A 25,072-nucleotide genomic window follows, 5' to 3' on the forward strand; every position below is an offset into this window, starting at 1 on the left:
TTCCCTTCCCAGCCCCAGAAGCCCCATGGCGAAGGCGGCAGAGCCATAGATGGAACGAACTCAGGTGCCTGAATTAACGCATGAAGGAAAGCCACCCATGGATTTGGGCGTTCTGTTAGTGAGAAGTGATGGAACTGTTTTCAGTTTGGTGCAGCCGCTAGCCTTACCTTAATGAATAGACTCCTGCTGTCTTGCGTTCATGGAATGCCTATAACCCCACCCTCCTTCCCTGGGGTAACTCCTGCTCATCCTTTAAGCTTCATCTCTGGCATTGCATCCTTCAGAAATCCTTCTCTGAGCAAACTTGAACAAAGGTTGGGTGTCTCCAGCAGACACTGCACAGTTGACTACCCTCCTTCTATCCTCTCCTTCCTAATAGAATCCCTATTTTGTTCAGGGAAGTAGTATCCCCAGTTACAAATAGGTCCCAAGACTCCTTTGTAGCTGGCTACAGTCACGTGGTCCAGTCCTGGCCAATAAGATGTAAGAAGACGTTGCTGGATGGAGATTGTTAGGGAATCTTTCTTAAAAAGAAGTAGATGGGGGCTTCCCTGGTGGCGCAGTGGTTGAGAGTCCGCCTGCCGATGCAGGGGACACAGGTTCGTGCCCCGGTCTGGGAAGATCCCACATGCCACGGAGCGGCTGGGCCCGTGAGCCATGGCCGCTGAGCCTGCAAGTCCGGAGCCTGAAAGTCCAGAGCCTGTGCTCCGCAACGGGAGAGGCCACAACAGTGAGAGGCCCGCTTATCACACACACACAAAAAAAGATGTAGATTGGGCTCACATCTGCATTTTACCATTTTGCTTTGTCCTTCCTTTCTTCCCACCTGGAAGTCACATGCAGTGTATAGCATGGAGCACACATATCACAAGCATAAGGATGAAAGCCACGTGCTAAGGCACAGTAGAAAGAAGAGTCTAGGTTCCTAAAGGCACCATGGATCAGCCCCGTTCCGCTTACCTCCAGTTCTCCTATAACGTGGAAAATGAAACTTCTTTTTCTTTTGTTTTTTTAAATTTTTAAAATTACTTTTTACTGGAGTATAGTTGCTTTACAATGTTGTGTTAGTTTCTGCTGTACAGCAAAGTGAATCAGTTATACGTATACATATATCCCCTCTTTTCTGGATTTCCTTCCCATTTAGGTCACCACAGAGCACTGAGTAGAGTTCCCTGTGCTCTACAGTAGGTCCTCATTAGTTATTTATTTTATACATAGTAGTGTATATATGTCAATCCCAATCTCCCAATTTGTCCTACCCCCCTTCCCCACCTTGGTATCCATAAGTTTGTTCTCTACATCTGTGTCTCTATTTCTGCTTTGCAAATAAGTTCATCTGTACCATTTTTCTAGATTCCACATATGAGCAATATTATATTTGTTTTTCTCTTTCTGACTTACTTCACTCTGTATGACAGTCTCTAGGTCCATCCACGGCTCTGCAAATGGCACAATTTCATTCCTTTTTATGGTTGAGTAATATTCCATATACACGAAGAAAGCCATAATTCAAAAAGATACATGCACCCCATGTTCCTTGCAGCACTATTTACAAGAGCCAAGACATGGAAGCCACCTAAGCGTCCATCAACAGAGGACTGGATAAAGACGGTGTGGTCCATATATGGAAAATGAAACTCCTAAGGCTTAGAGCCCTGCGGTGAAGTTCCTGTTCGGCACACTTGAACGCGCTCCTAAGTGAACGTGCGGGCCCCTGCCCCTGCTCCCCAGCGCCTGTGCTCCCACTCTGCTGCTTACAAAACTCCGTCACACACTGGCGATCATCTGCTCAAGGGGCTGTTTCTCTGACTTGTCTGAAGGCACAGAGCAAGCACTCAAACGTGTGTTGAGAGAACAGTGACAAGGGACAATGCTGTGGCTTCCTCATCCTCCTGAAGAAAAAAAAAAGGAATCCCTAGGGGACACACAGAAGAGGCCCTCGGCCAGTGGCCTCCCTGCCCCTTCCAGTGCAGGCTCCACACCGAGGAGAGTACAGAAGTATAAGACACAGGCTCAGCCCTCACATGGGTGAGGTCGGGGAATGCAGGATAATCACAACTAGTACTTAGAGCTTCTGATGCCCCAGCATTGTCCTTCAGTTTTGTTTTTTACAGGGAGGTGAAAGCCACATAAAACTGTTCTAAAGTGAACAATTCAGTGGCATTTAGTGCATTCACAACGTCGTGCAACCGCTCTTTCTGTGTAGCTCCAAAACCTTTCATCACCCCCAAAATAAAACCTTATACCCGGGACTTCCCTGGTGGTCCAGTGGTTAAGACCTCGTGCTTCCACTGAATGGGGCACGGGTTCGATTGCTGATCAGGGAACTAAGATCCCTGCATGCTGTGCAGTGTGGCCAAAAATTTAAAAAACCTTATACCCGTTAAGCAGCCATTTCACATTATCCCTTTCCCTCAGCTCTTGGAAACCACCAGTCTGCCTTCTCTCTGTGGATTTTCCTTTTCTGGATGTTTCATATAAATAGCATCACATGCTGGGCTAGCAGAGGCAGGTGGGGCCCCAGTGTCCACATGTTAAGATGACACTTAGCTTTTCTTTATCCAGACTGAGGTCAAAGGTTCCCACTGCAGCTCGAGTGGCTGAGTGTCTTTGCAGTCCAGCTCCTAGGAAATCTTTATTTTATTATTATTTTTTTTAATTAATTAATTAATTAGGTTGCACTGGGTCTCAGTTGCAGCAGGTGGGCTCCTTAGTTGTGGCTCCAGGGCTCCTTAGTTGCGGCTCACCAGCTCCTTAGTTGCAGCAGGCAGGCTCCTTAGTTGTGGCATGAGAACTCTTAGTTGCAGCATGCATGTGGGATCTAGTTCCCTGACCAGGGATGGAACCCGGCTCCGGTGCATGGGGAGCGCAGAGTCTTATCCACTGCACCACCAGGGAAGTCCCAGGAAATCTTTAAAATTAAGTCTGGGATGAGCCTGTCACCAGTAGATTTGGTAGAGCTCTTTGATGAAGTGTGGGTGAACGGTCTGGAGGGTGAACTGGTTGCTCTGGACTGGGGGTGCTGTCTTGCAGCACTTTTGTGAGAAAACACAGCCAGGTTGGATGTGTGATGTGGGGTATGTGGGCACGTGTCTATGTACAGACAGACATCCTGGAGCCTTTTGTGTTCGAGGACACTTTACAGATCACAGAGCACTTAGCTGCCCTTTACCTGCAGCTCTCTAAAGGAGGCAGGGCAAGCACTCTTAACCGCAGTTTATAAATGGGGCAGCTGAGGCCCCATCGGATGACTTGCCCAAGGTCGCACAGAGGACGAGGGGCGGAGCCCCAAGCCTGCGAGCTTTCTGTCCAGATACCTTAAGCTGCTTAGTCATTGCTCAGGTGGAGTGAGGGGGAAATGAGCTTGCAGGTTGTATTAGAAACAAAATACCATAGAGTGGCTTAAACAGCATAAATTTATTTTTCACAGTTCTGGAGGCTGGAAAGTCCAAGATTAAGGTGCCGGCTGATTTGGTTCCTGGAGAGAGCTCTCTTCCTGGTTTGTGATGGCTGCCTTTTCCCTGTGTCCTTAGTAGTGGCAAGAGAGTATCCCTTCTCATAAGGGCTGTAATCCCGTCGTGGGTACCCCACCCTCATGACCTCATGTAACCCTAATTACCTCCCAGAGGCCCTGGCCCAAATACCGTCACACGGTGGGGTGAGGGTGTTAACGTATTAATTTGGGGCGGGGGGACACATTCAGTCTATAATACATGTGCAAACCCATCTCTTACCCATCATTGGTGGGAACCATGTGCTACAGCCTGCAAGTCATTGGGTGTGTTCTCATCAAAAAAGGCAATTCAACCTCACTCTCTCCCAGGGATGGACGCGGAGGCGGGGCAGGGAAGGAGGACAACATTCGGAGAGTATTAGGAAGAGAGTAGGGTTGCCAGATGTAGCAAATAAAAATATAAACACTTAATTCTCAATTTCAAATAAACGAGGAATGATTTTTTTTTTAGTGTAAATGTGTCCCATACTTCGTTTGGGACATACTTATACTAAAAAAAAAATAGAAAACTATTTGGTTTTTTTCATCTGAGATTCCAATGACCTTGGCATCCTGTATTTTTATCTAGCAACCCTAAAAGAGAGGGGCCAAGAATTTTGAGACAGGCCAGTGGGCCCCACGAAGGACTATCACAGGGTCTCTGGACAGACGCTTGCTTTATATATTTAACTTTTTAAAAGTCTTTTTAAAAACCATCGAGCTTTTTTTTTCTTGGCGTACCAAAAACGTAACATAAAATTTACCATTTTGGCCACTTCTAAATGTACAGTTCAGTGGCATTACGTACATTCACATCGTGGTGCAACCATCACCACTACCAATCTCCAGAATTTTGTCATCATCACAAACTGACAGGTCAAAGAAAACCAGAGCCGCACACTCATTAAAGGGGTAAAAGCAGATTTTATTCAGGACTTTGCAACAGGGGAAAAGAGAGGTCAGTATAGAACAGGGGTCAATTCCAAATACAGCGTGGACAAGTGGGGACTTTTAGCCAAGCAGCCGGATTGGGGGAGATGGAAAATTACTGAGAGGGTTGGGTAATTCTTGGCTAGGATTCTTGCTGCAGGCAGGCAGGTGAGGGATGGGACGTCACTTGGGGACGGGGGAGGGAGGCATTTGGTCAGATAAGAGGGCGGGGTGGGGTGGGGGGAGGTTCTGGCTAAAACGAGTAACAGGATTCTCGCTGAAACTGGGCGACGCAAGTGGAGGCCTAGTTGGAAGAGGATTCAAAGGAGCCCGACTAAAGTGTGGTCCAGGAGAAGAGCGTCACGAGCTCTGTACCCACTAAACAATAAAGCCCCCTCCGTAACCGCCGTTCGGGTTCTGTTTGGATCTGACGGCTCTGGACACCTCGCACAGCGTGGACTCGTACAGCTTTTGTCCTTCTGTGTCCGGCATTTATTTATACTTTTTAAGGCGGGGCAGGCACTGGGCGGACTCTGCGGGGAGCTCGGCCCGCAGATCCCAATCCCAGAAAATCCGGGCTGAAAGACAAGGGACAGTCAGTCAAGTACGCCGCCGAGCCTGTGGGTGGAGGGGGCGCGGAGGGAGGGGCGGGGCTGAGCGAGGAGGGGCGGGGCTGCGCGGGGAGAAGGGGCAGAGGGCGCCGGGGTCGTGCCCGGTGGCGGGACGCGGAGGCGCCGAGCGGCTGGCGGCGAGCTCAGGCCTGAGAGGTCGAGGCGCGGGCGGCTAGGGCCCCTAAGCCGCGGCGCCGAGCGAGCGGAACTGGCGGCTGGAGGCGGGGCCAGAGCTCGGGGCCGGGAGCGTCGGGGAGGCGGAGCGGGCAGCGGCGGCGGGGCCCGGCGGGCGGAGCGGAAGCGGCGGGCATCGCGCAGGTGAGGGCGCGGGCCTGGCTGGGACGCGCGGGGCGGGGGTGGGGCCGGTTGCGGAGGGGACGGAAGGAGGCGGGAGCGCCTCCGGGGGACGCCGCCGGCCCGGGAGCCGAGGCGGGAGGCCCGGGCCCGGTGACTTCCGCCTCGGCCGCCGGCTGGCTGGCCGACCCGCGGGGCCGGCCTGGGCCTCAGTAGGAGGGTCGGCGTCTCCCGCCCCTCTCGGTTCGCTGGGAGGGCCCGGCTCTCGGAACGAGCTGCGGTGGATGCTCAGACCCTCCGTTTGCGGCCACCCGTCCCGGCCCCTGGAGGACCCCACACCGCTTTAACCCTGCTTGGGTCCCAGTTGCCTGCCTCCGAGCTGGGTGTCGGGCGTGGGTCGCGGGAGGGATCCCGAGCACTTCGAAATTTATCAACAGCATTGTGAGAGCGGGTTTGCTCTATGTTCACTTTTCTGGGGGAATCCACAGTTTTTACCAGATTCTCTAAGGTAGCGCCGTCCCATAGAAATACTATGCGAGCCACATATGTGCCTTTAAAAGTAAAAGGAAACGGCGAAATGAACTTAGTGATGTGTTTTATTTAGCCCACTGTATTTAAAATACGGTCATTTCAACATGTAATCAATATTTAAAATTTTAATGAGATATTTTACATTCTTTTTTTACTAGGAAGTTTGCAATTTGGTGTCTGTTTTACACCTAGACTACATTTCAAGTGCTCAATAGCCCATGTAGCTAGTGTCTCCTATATGGGACGACAGGTCTGAGGTTTTCATTCCTGGCCTGCAGGCTCAAGTCCACACTGCTTGCCACGGTATTCAGCGTTTTTCACAGTCTGGCCTCTTGTTTTGCTAATTACCCAAGGATGGTTTCATTCTCATTGCCCAAACCACTTGCCCTTCCCCTACACGCCGTTGTTCAGCGGCCCCTTCTGCCTGGGGTGCTCTCCCTGCCCTGTCTCCCTGGGTCTGGCAGGGAGGTACAGTTTCTGCTAGGAGCTATTCCTGACTGCTGACCCCAGAAGGGGTTTATCACTCACTCCTTCCTCGGCGTCCCCTAGCACTGGATTCATGGCTGGTTTAGAACACTTATCACCTGCTGTTTAATTGTTTTCCAGGCTGTCTTCCCAGCTAGTATAGCGTCCTCTTCATCTTTGTTGAGATCATGGCCAGCACCTGGTAGCTGATGAGCACTTGTCAGCAGACAGAATGAGGAAAGTGCTAACTAAGCTGTAGTGTTTCTTAATTCTTGAACAGACCTGCTCCTTCCTCGCTTAGGAGCTTTGTGCCTGTTCTACCCCGTCGTGCATGGACACACACACAGGGTGTGGCGACTGACCACGAGGAATGCATCACAGGATGAGCCCAGAAAGTACCTTCTTTCTGCCTTTTACTCCCTCTCTGTCTTACAGATGGGAAAACTGAGGTACAGAGTTAAGTTAGGACTCCAGGCAGATTTGCATCAGTGTAAATGCAAAGAGGGACGGGGGTGGGGATTTTTAAAAGGCATGGAGTTCCCTGAGGGTTAGGTTCCTCAGGTGGTTTGGGGTCAGCTGGCTCCACTTTGGTCATTTGATAGGTGGGAAGAGGAGTGGGGAGGTGAGTTACTCCTGGGCCCTGGTGAGGATTCTCCGCAGGTTCAGGTCTAGGAGGCTGAGGAGCTCACTGCTGGAGAAAAGCTTGGAGAGCAGAATGGTCATCTCGGATCAGGAGAAGTGCTGGCCTAGGAAGGGTGGGCAAGGACAAGTTGGGTGGAAGGAAGGGCGGGGAGGCCAACAGGGGGAGCAGAGGGTAAGCTCCAGCTTGCTGAGGAGACTGGCCTGAAACATTGAGAATAACCACTTCTCAGTCTGTAGGATGAGAAATGGAAAGCATCAGAGATTCAGAGAAGGCAAACAACTTACCCCAGGTCACACAGCACTTGAAACTCAAATGAAGCCCCCTAAACCCTCCACGCCACACTTACCCAGCCCCACCCACACCTCTGTTGCAACCAGGGGCCCCAGCGTGGTGCCTAGGAGAGCAGGTCTGGGGCACAGTGCCAGGCCTGCTTAACGTCTTCCTCACTGTCTTCTACCGAGGGGCTGCGATTAGGCCTATTTATAGGGGCTTGGTGCCTTAATATTCTGCCCGATACCTCTCTTGCCAATCAAATCAGTGCCGTCTGCAGTGTGATTGCTGCTTTGGTGGCACCAGGGAGTGGAGTTAATTAAACCCAGTATAAATAGACTGACTGCCCTCCTCTTGCAGTTCGACGGAGTGTTTTTCCTTCCTGTCCCCTGCCCCCATGTGCCCCTCCTTCCTCCTGGCCCCCCCTTAGCTCTGGCCTGGGAGAGCAGAGCCCGGCCCTGGAGCCTCCAGCCACTGCCTGTCCCGTCTCGGGAGCAGGTCCTCGGGGGCCAGAGAAGGACACTCGAGTCCACATTGTCTGTGCTTTCCCGGACCCAGGTACCGTTTGGCAGTTGACACAGGCAACTTTTCCCCCAAACCCTTCCCTCTTTTTCACTCTGCAGCCAGGGTTTCTTTCTTGTTCATCCAGGCTTTGGAGGTTGAAGTGAGATAAGGTAGGGAAGGGGGGTGCTTGGCTGGGTCCCAAGTGCCTCCTGGCAGCCAGTCAACGTTGCACCTCCTCTGAATGTTTCACATCAGTCTCTGGTCCTTAGCAGCTTCCCTCCCTCGTTCACCCAACGAGCATCAGCAGACCACCAGCTCCTGTGAGCCCCCAGCCTCCCGGCCAGTGCTGTGCGCCCCCCGCCCCCCCCATGCAGACTGCTGGGTGGGGGGCTGTGTGCCCGTCACCTTGCCCCGTGGCAGGTGGGTGTGCGGGTAGTCCTGATGCTCAGTTCCCACCCCCAGGCGCCATGACTCCCACGGGGACCCAGCATCCGTTGGCCGATCAGACCTACGCGATGCCCCTCATACAGCCAGACCTGCGGCGAGAGGAGGCCATCCAGCAGGTGGCGGACGCCCTGCAGCACCTGCAGAAGGTCTCCGGAGACATCTTCAGCAGGTGGGTGCTGCTCCCCGCCCTGGGCAGTCATCTCTCCAATCCCAGAATGCACCCTCTCAGAGCACCCCTTTTGGTGATTCTTGGTCCTGAGGGGGACCCAGCTGGCTTTCTTGTGCCCAAGGGGCCAAGCTGGGTGCCCAGCTTCGAATTTTATCATAAGAGCTCACTACCTCGTGTCCCTCTTAGCCCCTGGGTCCCCGGTGCGTCCACCCAGTGGTGGTACAGCTCTCCCAGCTCACGCTCTCCCCACTCTGGGGGGCCTGTTCCTTCGCTTATTCCCGCAGTCAGCGAATACTCATCCAACACTTCTTGTGTGCAGGGCTCTGTGCTACTCTCTTTAGTTACAGCAATGACTAAGGCAGCATCTCTGCCCAGCCAGAGGATATACTCCAGCAGCAGAGACAGACTCTGATTGATTAATTGCATGTTAGTTAATTACAATTGTGGTAAAACCTATTTTTAATATTTTTGCAATAACTAATATTTGCATCACATTAACTGTGTGCCACCACTGACCTGAGTGTATTCACTCATTCAACCCTCTGTCCTGTATACGGGTCCTGTCTTTCTCTGGCCATGAGCAAGCTGAGAGGGGCATAGAGCTTCTCCTTCCTGGGTGCCCACACCGTGCCCCCTGAAGGCTGGAGTATTTGACTGCCCGACTCAGGTCCCTCTCCTGGTCAGGTCTCCCACACCATCCCCTGCTTGTACCCCAGACCAGGAACCCCGATGTGCAGCATGCAGTCTCCTCCCCCACCAACTGGAATTCCACCTCTTCCCAGAAGCCTTCCCCAATGGGGGCAGACGATGTAGTCATTATCTGCAGCTGGACACAGTCCAAACATTAGCTCCACCTGACTCTTTTGCCTCTGAGCTGCCCACTAATGCACCTGCCTGCCTCACGCCTATCCCGGATGTAAATGTACCCGAGGGCGGTGCCCCGAAGTAGTTAAGGGGGCTGACTCTGGAGCAGACTTCCTGGGCTCCAACCTGGCTTCCCCATTTGCTTGCTCTGTAACCTCAGGCAAGCTCCTTAACCTTGCTAAGTCTCAGTGTTCCCATCTATAAATTGGCAGTAATCATGGTACCTTCCTCAGAGGATTGTTGTTAAGATGAAATGAATTGAAACGTGCCAAGGAATTGAAGTGCCTGGCATACAGTAAGCATTCAGTGAATGTTCCTTCCTATTATCTGGTGACATCATCTCTGCTCATTTGCTGCCTATTCCGACCCTCCATTAACCTGCTATCAGTAGTTATAGAAAGTGTTAGGTGCCCCTTCTGTGCTAATTTTTGTGCGAAGTATGCCCAAGGAACACGTAAGCCAGAGGATACAGGCCTTTAAGAGCCATTGGTCCCAGATTATGGCCACCCCACACCTTGAGATTGACACGGTTGCCAGAAACAATCCATCAGAAATATTTGTGTTTCCTCACCAAGACTGTGACTGCATGCTTGCCTTTCTGTACGGGGAGCATTGGGTTTTTAGCATTCCTTTCCTTTCCCTTCCTGGTGTTGGGCACCAGTGGGCAGTTTCACGTTCCTCTGCCGCTGGATGGGGTGAGCAGAGGGCAGGAAGGCCATCTCATGGGGAGGGAGTGGCGAGGTGGTTGAACATAGGCTCGGCATGGCCCAGGGATGGTAGGATGCTCCCAGGAGCCTGGTACCTGTGTCCAGGCTCCTCTCACCGCTGGGTTCCAGGTCCCCCCATTGACCCCCCACCACATGCCCAGCATTCAGGTCAGAGGGATACTAATGGTGTGTGGCATGGGGTTCCCGTCCTCAGGGACGTCGTCGTCTAGGATGGGAGAACAGCCATCTGAGCTGATTCTGAGCCGCATAGCATGAACTGTGTGAGCTCCTAGGGGCCTAGAGGAGAGAGACAAGAACTGGCAGCACGTGTATCGTCAGACTCCCCAGACCAATAAGCAGAAGTAACCAGTCCATAGAACAGCCTTTGGAGCTGCAGGGCTAAGTGCCGTCATCAGGGCCTGGTTTTGCTTTCATCCCGTCCCTGCTCCCTGCTTCTGGGTTGGCCCCATTCCCAGACAGGCCTCGCCCTTGCAAGGTAACCAGCAGGCCCAGAGTTCATACTTGGGCTCAGGTCCCGCAGGAAAGAATGTCTTCCTCTGCAGCGGTTCCCTCGGAAGCCCCGCCCTCCCACTGGCCTGGCGCTCATGGGCGTCCCAGAGCCAGGGGCTGGGGCCGGGGTGGCGGGGAGGGTGACACAGCAGCTGGCTCAGACCGTGGTCACATGCCTTACCCCCAGGCCCTGGGTTTACAGCCCGTGGGAGCGATAGCATCCCCGTAGGAAGCAGGCTGTTACAGAACGAGGAGGGAGCAGATGCTAGAGAGACTGCTCCCGATGGTCAGGGAGGGCCTCCTGAAGGAGGGGTGCCAACGGGCCACTCGGCGGGTTCTGGCGAGGCGGGGTGGGGAACGCCGCCTGAGGGCCCTCCGCTGGGGCCCGGAAATGAGTGCCAAAGGCTTGAGGCCTGGCTGGAGGGTGGTGCGCCCCGGGCCTCGGGGCCCTGAGTGCCTGAGTGCCGCCTGTCCCGAGGGTCCACTCCTTCACTGCAGGACGGGGCTGAAAGTCAGCCTTCCGTGTGTCTGTGCCCTCGGGAGCCCTCCTCTCGCTGCTTTGCGTCCCTACAGCGCTGGGGACGGTCCCTGGTGGAAGGAGTGGGCAAGAGGGTGTGGCTGAGGGGAGAGCTGGGACGTGTGAGTCAGGGCCGTGGGGCTTCGCCAGGCTGGATGGGGCTTTGAGCTTGAGCCCAGGGTTTTGGGAGCCCGGATAGGTTCTTGAGCCGGAAGTGATGGGACAGAAACGTTTGGGGAAGGTTCCTCAGGCAGCCGTCCTGGGACGGGGAGGGGAGCCGCGCTGTGGGCGGGGGAGGCTGCGGTCCAGGGGGGCTGCAGGTGGGGAGGGCGGATAGGAGACGCTGCAGATGGAATAACGACAGGAGAGACGACAGATTGGGAACAGGATGAAGGGGAGGGAGGAGCCGGGACGACAGGGAGTGGGGAGTGCCGAGCCCCGCCCCCCATCCTGCAGCAGGGGCGCCTCTGTTCTCACGGGCTTTTGCCGCGGGATGTGACCCCAGCGTGGAACCTCTCCCCTTGAACGTGCTCCTCTCGCGAAGGAGAGGCGGCGGGTGCGGAAGAAATGCTTGACGTCTCTGCTCCCCGCCTCTCCCCCCAGCTCAGGCGCAGGCCCAGCCCCTCAGCCCCACGGAGCCTGTGCCCCCAGGCAGGTGAGCGCGTGCAAGGTCAGCGTCCCCAGCCGGTTCCTTCCTCCTGCTCGGCCCGGTGGGCGGAGCCTGCGGAGACAGAGAGGATGGCAGGGCCGTCGCGGGCTCTGGGACCCGCTCCTTGCAGCCCCTCCCTGGCTTGTCCTCCTGCCTAGCAGACCTCCCCTCACCTGCCCACCATCACCTGGGAGAAGCCAGCCCCAGGGTACCCGCCCAGAGGCGTCCCCTGCTGCACAGGACTTCCAAGAGGGCAGAGGGGCAGCCGGGGCGGGGTGGGGGTCGGCGGCGGGGCAGGGCGGACTGTGACGGTGTGTGGGCGGGGCTGCTGGCTGCCGCTTGCCCTCCCCGGCGGCCCCAGCCTCGGCCTCTGCGAGGCTCCTTCCCTTCCTCTCTCCTTCCTTCCTCTTCCCTTCTCCCCCGCTCCCCGCTTCCTCCCCTTTCACCTCCCCACTTCCTCCTTCCTCTCCTTGGGCCCTTCCTCCGTTCTCCCCGCTCCCCCCACTTCTCCCCGCTGATCCGCACCTGGTGCCTTCCAAGGTTAGGAGGCCTCAATCAGCTGCCTGCATAATTAGCAGATCATTCTTAATTACCCCAGTGAGTGGAGAAGATAAAGGGGAAAGCAAGAGCTGTTCAGGGGACCGGCTGAGGGGTGCGGGGGTAGGGCTGGCGAGGGGAGGAGAAGCTGCAGCTAGGGCCAGGGGAGTGGCCCTGTCACAGCAGCTGACTGGTGTGATGATTGGAGGGTGTGGCAGCCCTGCAGGGGCCTTGGGCCTGCGGCTTCCTAGGAAACCCTCCCACACTGTCATGGGGGTCAGCTTTGGAGGTGGTGGGGACACGGAGCCCAGGCACTGTCCTGGCCCCCTAGGTGCGTCATTGACCTTGACCACGTCACACCCCAGGCCCCAGCCAGAGGAGCCTTCTGCACTCCACCCTCCGTGGTGCTCCCTTGCAGAGTGCTGTTTCCTCATCTAGAACTTTTTTCTCCATGTCTGCTCAGCCCTGTCTGGAGCCCCTCACCCCTCCTCATCTGTGGGTGGTAAAGGTAAATATTGACCAAGTTCTTGGGACATGTCGGCTTGTACAGCTCATGAGACATCCAGTCTCTCACTTTGACCTTTACAGCAATTCCACGATATAGAAGTTACAATTCCTGTTTTTCAGCTGAAGAAGGTGAGACATAGATCAGTTAAGTGACTGGCTGAAGGCCACACTGCTGCTGTCCCCAGGTCTTTGGGACGTTGTAGTTGTTTATCTCCTTGAGAGCAGATGTGTGTTATCTGATGCATCTCTGTCCCAGGCTCTCAGCAGACTGACTGAGCCAGTTCCTTCCCTGCTGGTGTCCTGGTGACATGCTATAGGGACGTGGCTCCAGTGATGAGCCTGGAAACTGACCAGCCTGAAGCCAGCCACCAAGCCAGGGGCTCTAGATAAGGAGCGGCAAACAAGTCGCCCTCTTGCCACCAGCCCCGCTCATGGTGGGTGTTGCTAATCTGTCCTGGCTCTTGGTCCCAGCCCCCATGCGGCCCAGCAGGCCTTCTTAGCACTGCCTTCCAGGCCGTTGTTGCTGCCAGTTGGTAGAGATGACACACAAATTGAAACCTCCTTCTCACCCTTGGCCTGAGATTGGGCTGCCTGGGGGCTTGGGCATTACTTAGCCATCCTAGGCTCTTGGATAAGAAAAAAACCCTGGAAATCCCATCTTCCATTCCCCTGTCCCACACAGGAATCTCCCCTGGAGCATCCCTGACAGGTGGGCATCCAGCTGGAATCTGATTGCTTTGCAAAGCCATGCAGCTGTTTATGAGAAAGTTCTCCTTATGCAAAGCTGAGGTCTGTTTCCGTGTAACTCCTCCCACCGGCTGTAGTGCAGCTCACTCTCGGGGGTGACAGAAAGGCTAATCGCTTTTCCACCTGACAGCACTTATGATCTTTCTGGCATCTGAAGGGAATTTTCATATTCTCGGAGTCATCTCACCTTTAGCCAGAACGTCCTTCAGTTATCTTGTGTGATGTGAGCTTCTCACCATCACCCTCCTCTGGTTGTTCGTTAGCTTGTCATTTTGTGTTCAGCCAGTATGTTACATGTCAGGCATTGTCCCAGGTGCTGGAGATGCAGCTGTGAATCAGACCGACCCTGTGGTCTAGAAGGGACTTCAGAGTCCTCTTAACATGTGGAACCGGTTTGAAGGGGACACGGCTGTGGACGAGGTGGGCGCCTGGCATCGATGAGCTCTGTTTTCTCTGTAGTGCCTCCAGGAGAGTGGACGTTCCCTGTTTATTGACAGAAGGTGGGAAGGGTCTCAGGAGCTGTGCGCTCTGAGATCTCACTTAGTTTCCAAGCTGCTTCACGTGCTTTTAGCTCACAGGTAACCGAAACCTCCTGCTAAACCTCCATCCTCGGTGTGTGTGCCCTTGACTTCTTAAACCTGAATGCTGAGCTTCACCTTCATTCCTTATCAGTTTCACCTTTTCTGGCCTCCTGGCCTTTCAAGATCCCATGAGTCTTGATTCCGTCATGCAGACCATTTTGGGGCCTCCCCATTTCATACCCCCAGCTTACTAATCAAGCGTCGCATGAGTGTGAGGCGCCCTGCCACAGACCTTAGTGCAAGGCTGAGATCAGTGCATTCTTCAGCCGTGCCTTTGGGGCGCTGTTGTTCTCTGGCTCTGATTTTTTCTAAATGTGCTCTCCTCCGGCCCCCACAGCTCCATCTTGTCCACGGGATTTTGTGAGAAGCCGTCAGAATCCTTGCTGACTCAAGCTGCACTGTGTGTTAAGGTTTTCCCCTGATATGCCAGTCTAATAACCTTGTCAAAAAAGAAATGCTATGAATTTAGAACAGTGCTGGCTGGCCCCGGGGATCCGCCTCTTCCATTTCAAATTGCTCACGACCCTCTATTTAATAACCCATTCTGGAAATTTGCCAGGATTCATTGTTAAGCTTGATGTTTGTAACTTGGAGAAATCAGATGGAAGACCCAGACAGAGCTGGCTGTGTCTGGCTCCAGTTCTGACGTCGCTCCCACCCTCCATGGCACCTTTGAGTGGAGCGGTTACATAACTGTGAGGTTGCTTCAGCCCCGGGCAGCGTAGGGCTGAGCCTGGAGCCACAGGAACTGGCCTGTGTGCAAGCAGGGAGACCGGTCTCCCTGCCGGAAAGCTGGGGCTCGGACAGGTTGCTGGTTCTGCATCTCTCCCGGAAGGAAACTGTGCCTCTTGTTCTGTCTGCCTTGCTGCCCGACTCAGACCAGCCTGTCAAGGAAAACTAAGCTGGTTTGGGTCCCTGCTCGTAGGCCAGCCCCTGCATCCCCGAGCCCTTGCACACGAGGGGCCAGGAGTAACCAAGGAGACTTCATCGGGGGTGGAGACCCCTGGGCTGTGAAGCTGGCCGATCAGGTGTGTTCTCTGGGGGCTAAAACCTTCTAAAGTTGGTAGGGGTGGTTTAAGAAGGTTGGGCCAGAGTCTTGACTGTTCACTTCAATCGTTCAAGAAATCCTAGAGTTCCCTGGCCGCGTGGTCTCTGACCCCAGGGACCGCGGCGCTCCTCGGCCATCCACTCACTGTGTCCTCTGGCCGTTCCCTGGGAGCTGAGCTTGCACCTCTGCCTCGTCTCTCGTGCCTCGCTGTGTGCTCACTCCTGCCCGGTGAACGTGGAGATGTGACCACCACTGTGGATGTGGAACACGGTGGCCACGGGCAGGTGTCCCTGGAGGTAGGGGAGCGCTCAGGCGCAGGACGCCCTGGCGGGGGAGCCGGAGCCCCCGTGCAGTGGTGCAGTGAGAAGCCCCTCGTGTCGCTGACTAAGGCGAGGGAGGCTCATGTGCGTTTACCTTTGGGGCACGTGGTGTTAGCCGTTCAGTAACTGCACAGGGACCCCTGCAGGCGCCAGGCGCTGTTCCACGCTCTGGGAACACAGCGGGGAACAAAGCCCTTAGCCTAGGAGTGCACAGGAGACTTGTGGTGACAGGTGGCTCTGTGTAACGGAAGAACCGGCTGGGGGTTGGAAAGGGACAGGTGCAGCTTTAGGTTCCGTGGTCGGGGAGGCTTCGGCGAGGGGCTCAGTGAAGTGAGGGACCAGCTGTGTGGGTATCCGAGGAGACGGCAGAGGCCACATGACAAGGCGGTGTGTGGCATGTTCAGGGCGTGTAGCAGGGCGCCGTAATCTGGGGAGGGGGCAGTGGCAGCCCCTAGGCAGCCTGACCACAGCCATGAGAACCACGGTGGGGACTTGGATTTACCAAAAGCTGCCTCTTATGTGCCGGGCAGTTCCTTGTGGACAGCTCCAGGACTTGAATTCAGGCCCCGCCTTGCCTGTCACTCAGCCTTGCTGAGCTCTGGTTTCCTCCACGTAAGTCATGACGATTCTGCCTCTGCTCACCTGGGCCTGAGGCTGAGAACCCCGGCAGGCAGGAACCACGTCCCTTCAGGTGGCACGTACAGGTGCCAACTTGGGGCCAAGGTGATTGCCCATCCCTACCCAGAGCTCCAAGGAACTTAATACAGTCTGTCCCTAGACACTTCAGTTTGGATGGTCCTGGTAGGGGTCACCTGGGCAGTTCTAAGATCGGGCCTGAGAGCAGGTATTGCTGTGTTTTAAGAGCCCTTACCCGAGGACCTCCATGGCGGTCCAGTGGTTAGGACTCCGCGCTCCCACTGCAGGGGATGCGGGTTCGATCCCTGGTCGGGGAACTAAGATCCCGCCACGCCTTGTTTTGGGGCACTGCCAAAACAAACCCACGCAAACACTAAAATTTAGGCAGGAGCCCTTACCCGAGCCCCTGGTTTCGCAGGTTTGCCGTTAAAAGCAGAAGGGGTGCAGGAGGCTGCCAGGGCTTGGGGAGCAGCCTTCAGCCCCTGTGACTTTTTTTTTCCGGGGGCAGGATCTCCCAGCGAGTAGAGCTCAGCCGGAGCCAGCTGCAGGCCATCGGGGAGAGGGTCTCCTTGGCCCAGGCCAAGATTGAGAAGATCAAGGGTAGCAAGAAAGCCATCAAGGTAGCGTGTGTGGCCCTGTCCCCCTGGCTGGTCGGCGGCCCCGGAAACCCCCTTCCCTGCCCTCTCCCCACGCCTCCGAGGCTGCCAGCTCCCTGCTCCAGCCTCACCGCAAGCTTTCCTCCTGCCCAGGACGCCTCCCCCCGCCCAAACCTAGGCTGTCTGGAGCTTCTCAGGCCCCCTGAGGAAGTGCTCAGACTCCCCGTGTACACAGGTGTTCTCCAGTGCCAAGTACCCTGCCCCGGAGCGCCTGCAGGAGTACAGCTCCATCTTCACGGGGGCCCAGGACCCTGGCCTGCAGAGGCGTGCCCGCCACAGGGTCCAGAGCAAGCACCGTCCCCTGGACGAGCTAGCCCTACAGGTCTGACGGGGGTGACCTGGGCACTGGGGAGGAACTGAGGCCCATCCCAGGGTTCTGTCCCCCAAGAGGGCTCTGACTGCAGTGGGGGAGGTCACTCTGGCCTGGTGCTGAAACCCGCCATCCCTCGGTCACTTCCCGTCACCCCACCACAGGAGAAGCTGAAATACTTCCCCGTGTGTGTGAGCACCAAGCCGGAGCCTGAAGATGAGGCCGAGGAGGGGCTGGGGGGTCTCCCCAGCAACATCAGCTCTGTCAGCTCCCTGCTGCTCTTCAACACCACGGAGAACCTGTAAGGATGGGGCGGGGGGGGCGGGGGGTTGGCCTGGCTTAGTGGGGGGGCCAGGGGCACCAGACTTGGGTGCAGCAGAAGTCTGCAACCCGGGAGCCAGGAGGCTCCTGACCGGTTGCTTTTGCCTGGTAAGGCCTGGGGGGCCGTGGTACAAACTAATGGTGGCCCCGATGAAGTAGGAAAGGTGGTCCAGGGCCTAGAACAGATGCCGGATCGCCTGACCTCTTGACCTCCACCCCTCCTCTGTAGGTACAAAAAGTATGTCTTCCTGGACCCCCTGGCTGGTGCCGTAACAAAGACCCATGTGATGCTGGGGGCAGAGACGGAGGAGAAGCTGTTCGATGCCCCATTGTCCATCAGCAAGAGAGAGCAGCTGGAGCAGCAGGTGGAGAGGGATGATGCTTGGGTGGGGGAGGGGACGTGGTCCTGCCGTGTGGTCTTGGCCAGGGGTCTGCTGAGCCCCTCACCCCGGCCGGCTGTAGCGGGGATGCGCAAGGGCCTGCTGAGCCCTCACCCCGTCCGGCTGTAGCGGGGACGCGCGAGGCCACTGGCTGCCCGAGGCCCACCACATCCCCCCGTCCCACAGGTCCCAGAGAACTACTTCTACGTGCCCGACCTGGGCCAAGTGCCTGAGATCGATGTGCCGTCCTACCTGCCCGACCTGCCGGGCGTGGCCGACGACCTCATGTACAGTGCGGATCTAGGCCCCGGCATTGCCCCGTCGGCCCCGGGCACCATTCCAGAGCTGCCTGCCTTCCAGACGGAGGTGGCTGAGCCTTTCAAGCCCGGTGAGCCGAGAGCTGGAAACGGACGTGGGCGGGAGCACCCCGGCTTGGCCACTCCCTTCCGCAGGCACCTTCTCACGCTCTTCCCACCTAGAAGATGGGGTGCTGGCAGCACCCCCACCGCCGCCACCGCCGCCGCCAGCTCCGGCCCTGCTGGTCAGCGCTCTCCCACCTCCGCCCCCAGCCCAGACCGTGGCCCCGCGGGGACAGCCAGCCGGGGAGGATGACCGCGGTGGCGCATCTCCTTCAGGTAGCAGCGGCATAGGGCACGCGGGGCGGGGAGGGGGCCCCTCATTGCTGGATCCCTGAAGGATTTTCTGTAGCTTAGTTAAGTGGTCCTAAGTGCCAGATTTTCAGGGTAGTTCTAATTTCAAAATATGGTTCTACTGCGTTCATAACATAGCAGTTTCAAACCATGTCTGTGGAGCCTGGACAGGGGGAGCCCTGGGCCCCCCATTCCCCCTTAAACCAACGGGGAAAAGGGGGCAACTAATAGACATGGAAAACTACAGCAACAAAGTATCCATCCACGTGGCCCTTAAGTTGTAGGATTTCGGTTTTACTCCTGTATCTCCCAGTCCATCTCCAGCACCCAGAAGTGGCACAGAAATCCCGTTGGCTCCTGTGTTAAGTTCAGACACTCAGCACACGTGATTCCCAGGGTCCACCTGTGCAGCGTGGCACCTAAAGCAGGTGGGGCTGGAGAGGGACCGGCCGAGCCCGGGCGGACGCAGGCAGCGTCCAGGCCCCTAGTCTCCCGAGGCGCCGAGGAAGAGCCCTTCCTCAGACACCGCCCAGGGCCGCCTCTGGGCCGCACGGCCAGGCCCTGCCTGAGCAGCCTCTCTTCCTTGCACCCTTCCCACCCCAGTCCAGGGAGCGCCCAAGGAAGTGGTTGATCCCTCCAGTGGCCGGGCCACTCTGCTGGAGTCCATCCGCCAGGCCGGGGGCATCGGCAAGGCCAAGCTGCGCAGTGTCGAGGAGCGCAAGCTGGAGAAAAAGAAGCAGAAGGAGCAGAAACAAGGTGCAGCCAGAACCGCCGCGGGAGGGGCTCTGGCCCTGCTGTGCCCGGGGTGCAGGCCGCCCGGGCCGCGGGCTCCTTCCTGCTCCTGGGGCCTGCTCAGTGGAGCTTTCCTCTCTGTGCCCGTAGGGGACACAGCCTCAGCCACTCAAACTGGAAGAGCCTTCTTAGACTCTGCCAGGTGTCCAGGAAACGGGCAGGGACCTGGGATAGCTTTAGGGATGGAGACCTGGCTAAGTCCTGCTCCTCTAGGCCTCTGAGACTCTGGATTACGTCAGCTGTGAATCCCCATGGCTGACATAAATACCACACCTGGGCCTAAAGCAGCCGTGCCCTGGGAGTCCAGTCCTGAGTTTTGAGTCCCAGCTCTGCTTCTGAGCTTTGCACTGTGACCCCAAGCAAACTGCCTGATTTCTCTGGGCCAGATTCCTCATCTGTCCAGCGAGGCTGCTCGTCTGTGCCCTTGTCTCACAGGGTAGCCGGGACTGTTGTGACTCAGAGGTTACCTGTGTTCTTAGGAGCACTGACCGAGGCTCCAAGAGCTGTGGCGACACGTGGCCGCGGAGGGGCCGGGTGCGTAGACAGCGCAGAGGACGCTGATGGAGCCCTCAGGGTGTTAGGCAGGCTGGATCTGGGCCACCCCCGGTCCCTTCATCGTCTCCCCATGGCTTTCCTATTGCAGTGAGAGCCACCAGCCAAGGTGGAGACCTGATGTCGGATCTCTTCAACAAGCTGGCCATGAGGCGCAAAGGTAGGAAGCAGGACCCTGGCGGCCTCCCTGGCTGAGGTCGTCCACATCCTTTTTTCTCACCGTTTCAAGTCTCTAGAGCCCGGGTGGACTGGTGCCCCAGATCAGCCCCTCACCTTCCACCTTTGCCCTCCCAGGTATCTCCGGGAAAGGACCTGGGCCGGGGGCCAGCGAGGGGCCGGGAGGGGCCTTTGCCCGAATGTCGGACTCCATCCCGCCTCTGCCTCCCCTGCAGCCAGCCCCGGGAGAGGAGGACGAGGAGGACTGGGAATCCTAGGGGCTCACTCCGCCTTCCCCAAGCCCCCGACTTTATCACAGGCTCCCGGGAGGGAAGGGGGTCGCGGAGGACTGGCCAGCTCCAGTGCCTGGAGCTGCTTCAGGGGCCGCTCTCTGCCTGTGCCTCACCCACCTCCTTGGCCAGCGCGCACGCCTTTTCCCTAGAGACGCTTTGCGGCGAAACAGTACGTGAGTCAATAAAGAAGTGTGATGCGAGAACCGAGCATAAACCAACAGCGCCCTTTTAATTAAGAGACCACAGCTGCACAAAACGCAGACGATGTCCCTCCAGGCCGGGTCTCAGGTGGCAGGGGCAGGGAGAGGTGCGGTAAGCAGGGGCCAGCGGAGGGAGGGACATTTCCACGCAGGAAAATATGTCTCAGTGACAGGCATGGGGTCGCTAAAAATAGCCTCGCTGAGAGCCTGATGGCCCTCGGCATAACTGCTGATGTCAGGGGAAGAGGCGGCATGGGCTCAGGTGGTGGTGGAGAGGGAGAGAGGGAGGGGCCCCCTGCCCGGGAGGACTGCAGGGCCAGGAGCCCAGGAGCCGCCTGCAGGAAGAAGTGCGGCCAGCGGGCGGGAGCGGGGAGCAGTTCTTAGCAACTCAGAACAAGAAGGTGGTTAGGGTGAGCAGAAGCCCAGGGGGATGCTCTTAGTTCCCGGGAGAGGGTGAAAGGCCTAGAACAGCTACTTTTAGCGAGAAAGTAGAGGGAGGGAGGGCCTGCCCCACCTCACCTCTGAGAATGTGGATACTGAGAAGCAAGCAAGGGCGGAGATGCCGCGGCCTCCACAGTCGCTCACAAAGGCCGGCCAGGAATCAGGTCAGGGAGCTGGACTCCGGGCCATGCCGAGTGGAAGACAGGCTCAATTCCAGGGAGGGCAACTGCCCTGGGACGGGCCCAGGAATGGCGGGGCACTGTTCCTTTAGGATCAGCCTCATTTTCTCCTGTTGGCTTCACCTATTCCTAGGTCCCGGCAGCCCACTGATTCCAGGCCCAAGACAACATTTCTAGTGGGTGGGGTGAAAGGAGGGCCTGGTGACCAGGCAGTGGTGCAGCCACCTGTCAGCAAGAGCCAGACTTCTCTCGATGAAACTGCGGAGAGAGGGAAAGACAGGGAGACACCGGCTGGGGGCAGGGCGGGGTGGGGGGCGGGAGGTTCTGGGGACAAGAGAGAAAGGCAGGACTGACCTTCCGCAGAGCAGCAAAGGCAGGGCCAAAGGTGGCTTTGACCTGCACGCGGTCCCGGATCCAGGCCGGCAGCTTTGCCAGGATAGGAGAGCGGGCATACCGCTGGTCCAGGAGCACGATGCTGGCAAAATCCTTCTGGTGCCTGATGGCCCTGCCTGGATGGGGACAGAGGTTGGAGCTCTGAGTTAAACCTGCCTTCCCTCACAGTGCGTTTCTACTGTGTCCCCTCCCCTTGCTCAGCGCTCAGGCTGGAGAGACGGCAGGTGAAATCCCTCCTTCCTGTCGCCGCACTCTCCAGCCATCCATCTCGCCAGCAGCATCAGCCCAGGCTCACCTATGGATTGGTTGACAGCCTTCATACACAGGTTCTCCACCAACGCCTTCCCAGGGGGCACCTGGCCCGGGGCTCGGGGCTGGAAGGGCAAAGGAGGTGACCCGTCAGAGCGGATTCTTGCCGCCTCCTAGTGTTCTCGGCGACAGTGACACAGCCGGGCTCTGGAGCGGGACCCGTGGGCCTCATGGGCACAGCAGCCGGCATGAGAGGTGATGGCATGGAGAAGCTCAGGGGCTGTGGAGGGGCGTCCCATCGCTCTGGAGCAAACGGGACACACACGTCCCGGGGCAAGGGGGAGTCACAGCCATGGGGTGCCCCCCCTCGTCCTCCAAGGCACTGGCGGTACTCACAAGGGTCTGGTCCAGGTAAGCCATCTTCTCCTGCAGCTCTGCAGACCTGATGCTGGGGAAGGGCATGCCCACCATGACCACACACCTAGGGCGGAGACACACATGAGTCACGGCAACTGGGCGGTGCCCAGGACAAGGGGCCCATCCTCACCCACACCTCCACTCCACTTCCTTCCACCTCTCCTTCCCCTCGTCCCTACCACCTGGAGAGGGTTTTTCTCAGCGGAGATATCCAGTCCAGACCAAGGAACTGAGTCCTGATCAAGTTAGGGGCTGCCTGATTTTCCACCTGGCCCCAAAGGCCCAAGTCCAGAGTTGGTGCATCCGTGTGCCTCGCGGGTGACGGGCCTGAGCAGTCAGCCCGGGTGTGGACTCAGAAGGCGCCACATGGGTGGGTGTCAGAACCGCGGGAGATGGGAAGCCCACCCCTTACCGGCCAAGGTTGTCAGAGAAGTTGATGCCTTCACTCATCTTCCCTCCGACCACGGAGAGCATCAGGGCGCCTGTCACCATGCCCCCTGCCTGGCCACAGTGCTGCAGGAAACACCCAGCCCAGAGCTGCAGAGCCAGAGCGTGGATGCCAACCACGGTACTTTCAGCTACCAGCGCCACGTGCCCTTTGGACCCAAGGCCTCAGAATTACACCTCTTACCTTAATGCACCTGGAATACTCCAGCAGCACCTGCTCCACCTGGTTCACTCTCTGGGGCTCCTGAAATATCTGAAGGTAAACATATAATGTCTCCCAGAAAAGGGTTTCAGAATGCCTGGGTCTTGGGTCGCTCTTGGCCTTATGTTTTCCAGACTGGGGACAGGAGAAGCCCACAGGGCCAGGGCCCTTGGGGAGATCCTCTGGATGGTTATCAGGGGTTGGAAGCGGGGGTCAGGAACTAGTGGAAGCCCCTGCACACAAGAAATCCAAGGAGGAGCTCCGGGTACCACCGTCCTCTCAAGTGGGAAGTCCAGCTGAGCAGTCACTCACCTTCTTCCTGACAGCCAGGCGGGCCAGCAGGCCACTCTTGTCCCAGTGGGCATGGACCTGGCGTTGGTACTCATAGGAGGGGAAGAAACAGACCACCCCTCCCGGCACCACGTTGCACAGGTTATAGAGGATGCGACCCGTCTCATCCATCTGGGGAGGGAAGACAAGGAACCCGCCACGGAGCTATTCCTGAAGCCCCCCAAAAAGGCTCAAAGCCACGTACAGCGACCCATGGGTGACTGCGGGGGAGCATGGCCAGGTGGCTCCCCCGGGGCCGAACGTGCCACCCTCCCTACCACACACCAGACGATGCTTCTGGTGCCTGGTAGCATCTGTGACACACCACCGTGCTGGCACACCAGAGCTAAAACCCACTGTGGGATGCCGCTCAGTCCGCTCTTCTCCAACTCCCAGCATCCTGGTGGGGACTAAGCCCCGTCTGTGACAAACCAGGCACTGAAAACCCCAGGCGTGCCACTAGAGGTGTGCCCCCAACACCCGCATTCCTGCCCAGGCGGAGCCCACAAAGCCAGACGGCAAGAGAACCAGAGGCACTGAGCAGCCTGCTCGTGAGCTTCGTTTAAAGAAAACGTCCTCAGCAGCCGAAGGTGTGAGGGTGGAGACGGCTCAGACCTTCCGTGCCCACCCTGTGCCAGCTGTGATGGGAGAGCCCAGCGCCTGAATGCTCGGCCCTGGGCAGGGTGCCCCCAGCCCTAATTCTGCCTCCTGCCCCCGCAAAGGCCGTGGGAAGGCAGGCTGCCTGGTACGGACCATCTGAGGCAGCTCTCTCTTTTGGTACGTGAATTCCAGCTGCTGGTTGGAGGGCCCGCTGCAGATGACCAGGGGCAGGATGTTGTCTGCAGGGATCACGTGACCTGGCGAGACCCAGGGAGGCTGGAGTCGACTGTCCCGCAAGGCACAGTCCAGGAAGAGCATCCCCCCAACGCTGTCTTCCAGACTAGGAAGAGCAATTCACAACACCCACCCCCCACCCCGTTTCCACATGGGACCAACTCGGCGATGCCCAGGTCTCTCCGTGCAGACACGGGATGCAGAGCAGGAGAGCCCGGAGATGGGGAGCTCGCGAGGAAGCTGCCCTCTTGTGGCCTCAGCCCCCGGGCCTGATAACAGCACACGGCTGAACTGTGGCACGAGGCCCCGCCCCGAAACCCTGGGCATGGGTCCTCACCACAGGAGAACTCCACCACGCGCTCAGCTTCCACCCCGGCACACGCCAGCAGCTGCTCCCGGAAGTCAGACACCTGCAGACCACAAAACCAGCTCTGTTATCTCCCAGAGGCCTGGGCCAGGAGGCGACAAGTACGTAAGAAGAGAAAAAGGCAAAAGGAAAGGCTGGTAACAGACTCGTTAAAAAAAAAAAAAAAAGTAATGATACCCAGTGTTGGCAGCCTCATTTAAACCACTTGTGGGAACAGCAAGAGAAATTCAGCAATTTGGAACAGTGTTTCTAAACTCTGGCTATGCAACAAAATCACCACTCGGAATTTTAAAAATATATATATGGTCAGGGCCCAGCCCAAACTATTGAATAAGAATCTCTAGTGGGAAAACATATGCATTTGTATTTTTAAAGCGCTCCAGGTTTTCACCTATCAAACTGGCAAAAATCCCAAAGTCTGACTGCTCTCTGGAGAAACAGGCATTCTTACATGTCGCTTGTCAGACACAGAATAGTACAACTCCTGTGGAAGGGGAATTGACAATATTTAACAAAGTAGACATATTTTTACTTTTTAACCTACAATCCCCTATCTAGGCATCTTCCCTGAAGTACAGCTCCACAAACCAAACATAGGCGCAAGGACAGTCCTTGTGAGGTTATCTGTAATATTCTGCTTTTCAAGAGAGATTGGCTGAAGGAGCTACCCTGTCTACCCCAGCAGACAACCATGCAGCTAACAGAAGGAACGCAGACCACCCTGTGCACTGGTGAGGTGTGGTCGCCAGAGCATGCTGGAAGTCAAAGCTGATTGAGCTCCCTTTAATGTAAGAAAGGAAAGGGAGGGCTTCCCTGGTGGCGCAGTGGTTGAGAGTCCGCCTGCCGATGCAGGGGACGCAGGTTCGTGCCCCGGTCCGGTAGGATCCCACATCCCACATGCCGCGGAGCGGCTGGGCCCGTGA

General features: G+C 57.0%; 2 protein-coding genes across 10 annotated transcripts in view; one reads left to right on the forward strand and one right to left on the reverse strand.

Moving 5' to 3' along the window:
* Positions 1–5,111: 5,111 nt before the first annotated feature.
* Positions 5,112–20,308, forward strand: WASHC1 (WASH complex subunit 1). Of its 2 annotated transcripts, none has more exons than XM_060113183.1 (11): positions 5,112–5,352; positions 8,204–8,357; positions 16,489–16,600; positions 16,812–16,958; positions 17,111–17,247; positions 17,497–17,632; positions 17,834–18,035; positions 18,127–18,282; positions 18,901–19,053; positions 19,733–19,801; positions 19,936–20,308. In XM_060113183.1, exons 2-11 carry the CDS (start codon positions 8,209–8,211, stop codon positions 20,073–20,075), a joined length of 1,401 nt encoding a protein of 466 aa, XP_059969166.1. In that variant the 5' UTR covers positions 5,112–5,352; positions 8,204–8,208; the 3' UTR covers positions 20,076–20,308. The 2 variants fall into 2 exon arrangements, with proteins under 2 accessions (XP_059969166.1, XP_059969167.1); XM_060113184.1 differs by having other exon boundaries at positions 18,130–18,282.
* The window catches only part of DDX11 (DEAD/H-box helicase 11), a 32,910-nt gene continuing 28,138 nt past the window's right edge, over positions 20,301–25,072 (reverse strand). For 7 of the 8 annotated variants that reach the window (XM_060113182.1, XM_060113177.1, XM_060113180.1 and 4 more), the window contains 9 exons: positions 24,120–24,192; positions 23,702–23,805; positions 22,931–23,080; positions 22,601–22,669; positions 22,382–22,482; positions 21,949–22,033; positions 21,599–21,677; positions 21,265–21,419; positions 20,301–21,168 (listed from right to left, as the gene is read on the reverse strand). In XM_060113182.1, coding sequence (XP_059969165.1) covers positions 21,139–21,168; positions 21,265–21,419; positions 21,599–21,677; positions 21,949–22,033; positions 22,382–22,482; positions 22,601–22,669; positions 22,931–23,080; positions 23,702–23,805; positions 24,120–24,192 — 846 coding nt within the window. In that variant the 3' untranslated portion in view covers positions 20,301–21,138. The remainder of the gene's footprint in view (positions 21,169–21,264; positions 21,420–21,598; positions 21,678–21,948; positions 22,034–22,381; positions 22,483–22,600; positions 22,670–22,930; positions 23,081–23,701; positions 23,806–24,119; positions 24,193–25,072) is intronic. The other variant, XM_060113176.1, reaches the window with a different exon arrangement.

Source organism: Mesoplodon densirostris, chromosome 11 (genome assembly GCF_025265405.1).
Source record: "Mesoplodon densirostris isolate mMesDen1 chromosome 11, mMesDen1 primary haplotype, whole genome shotgun sequence".
Classification (NCBI taxonomy): Eukaryota; Metazoa; Chordata; class Mammalia; order Artiodactyla; family Ziphiidae; genus Mesoplodon; species Mesoplodon densirostris.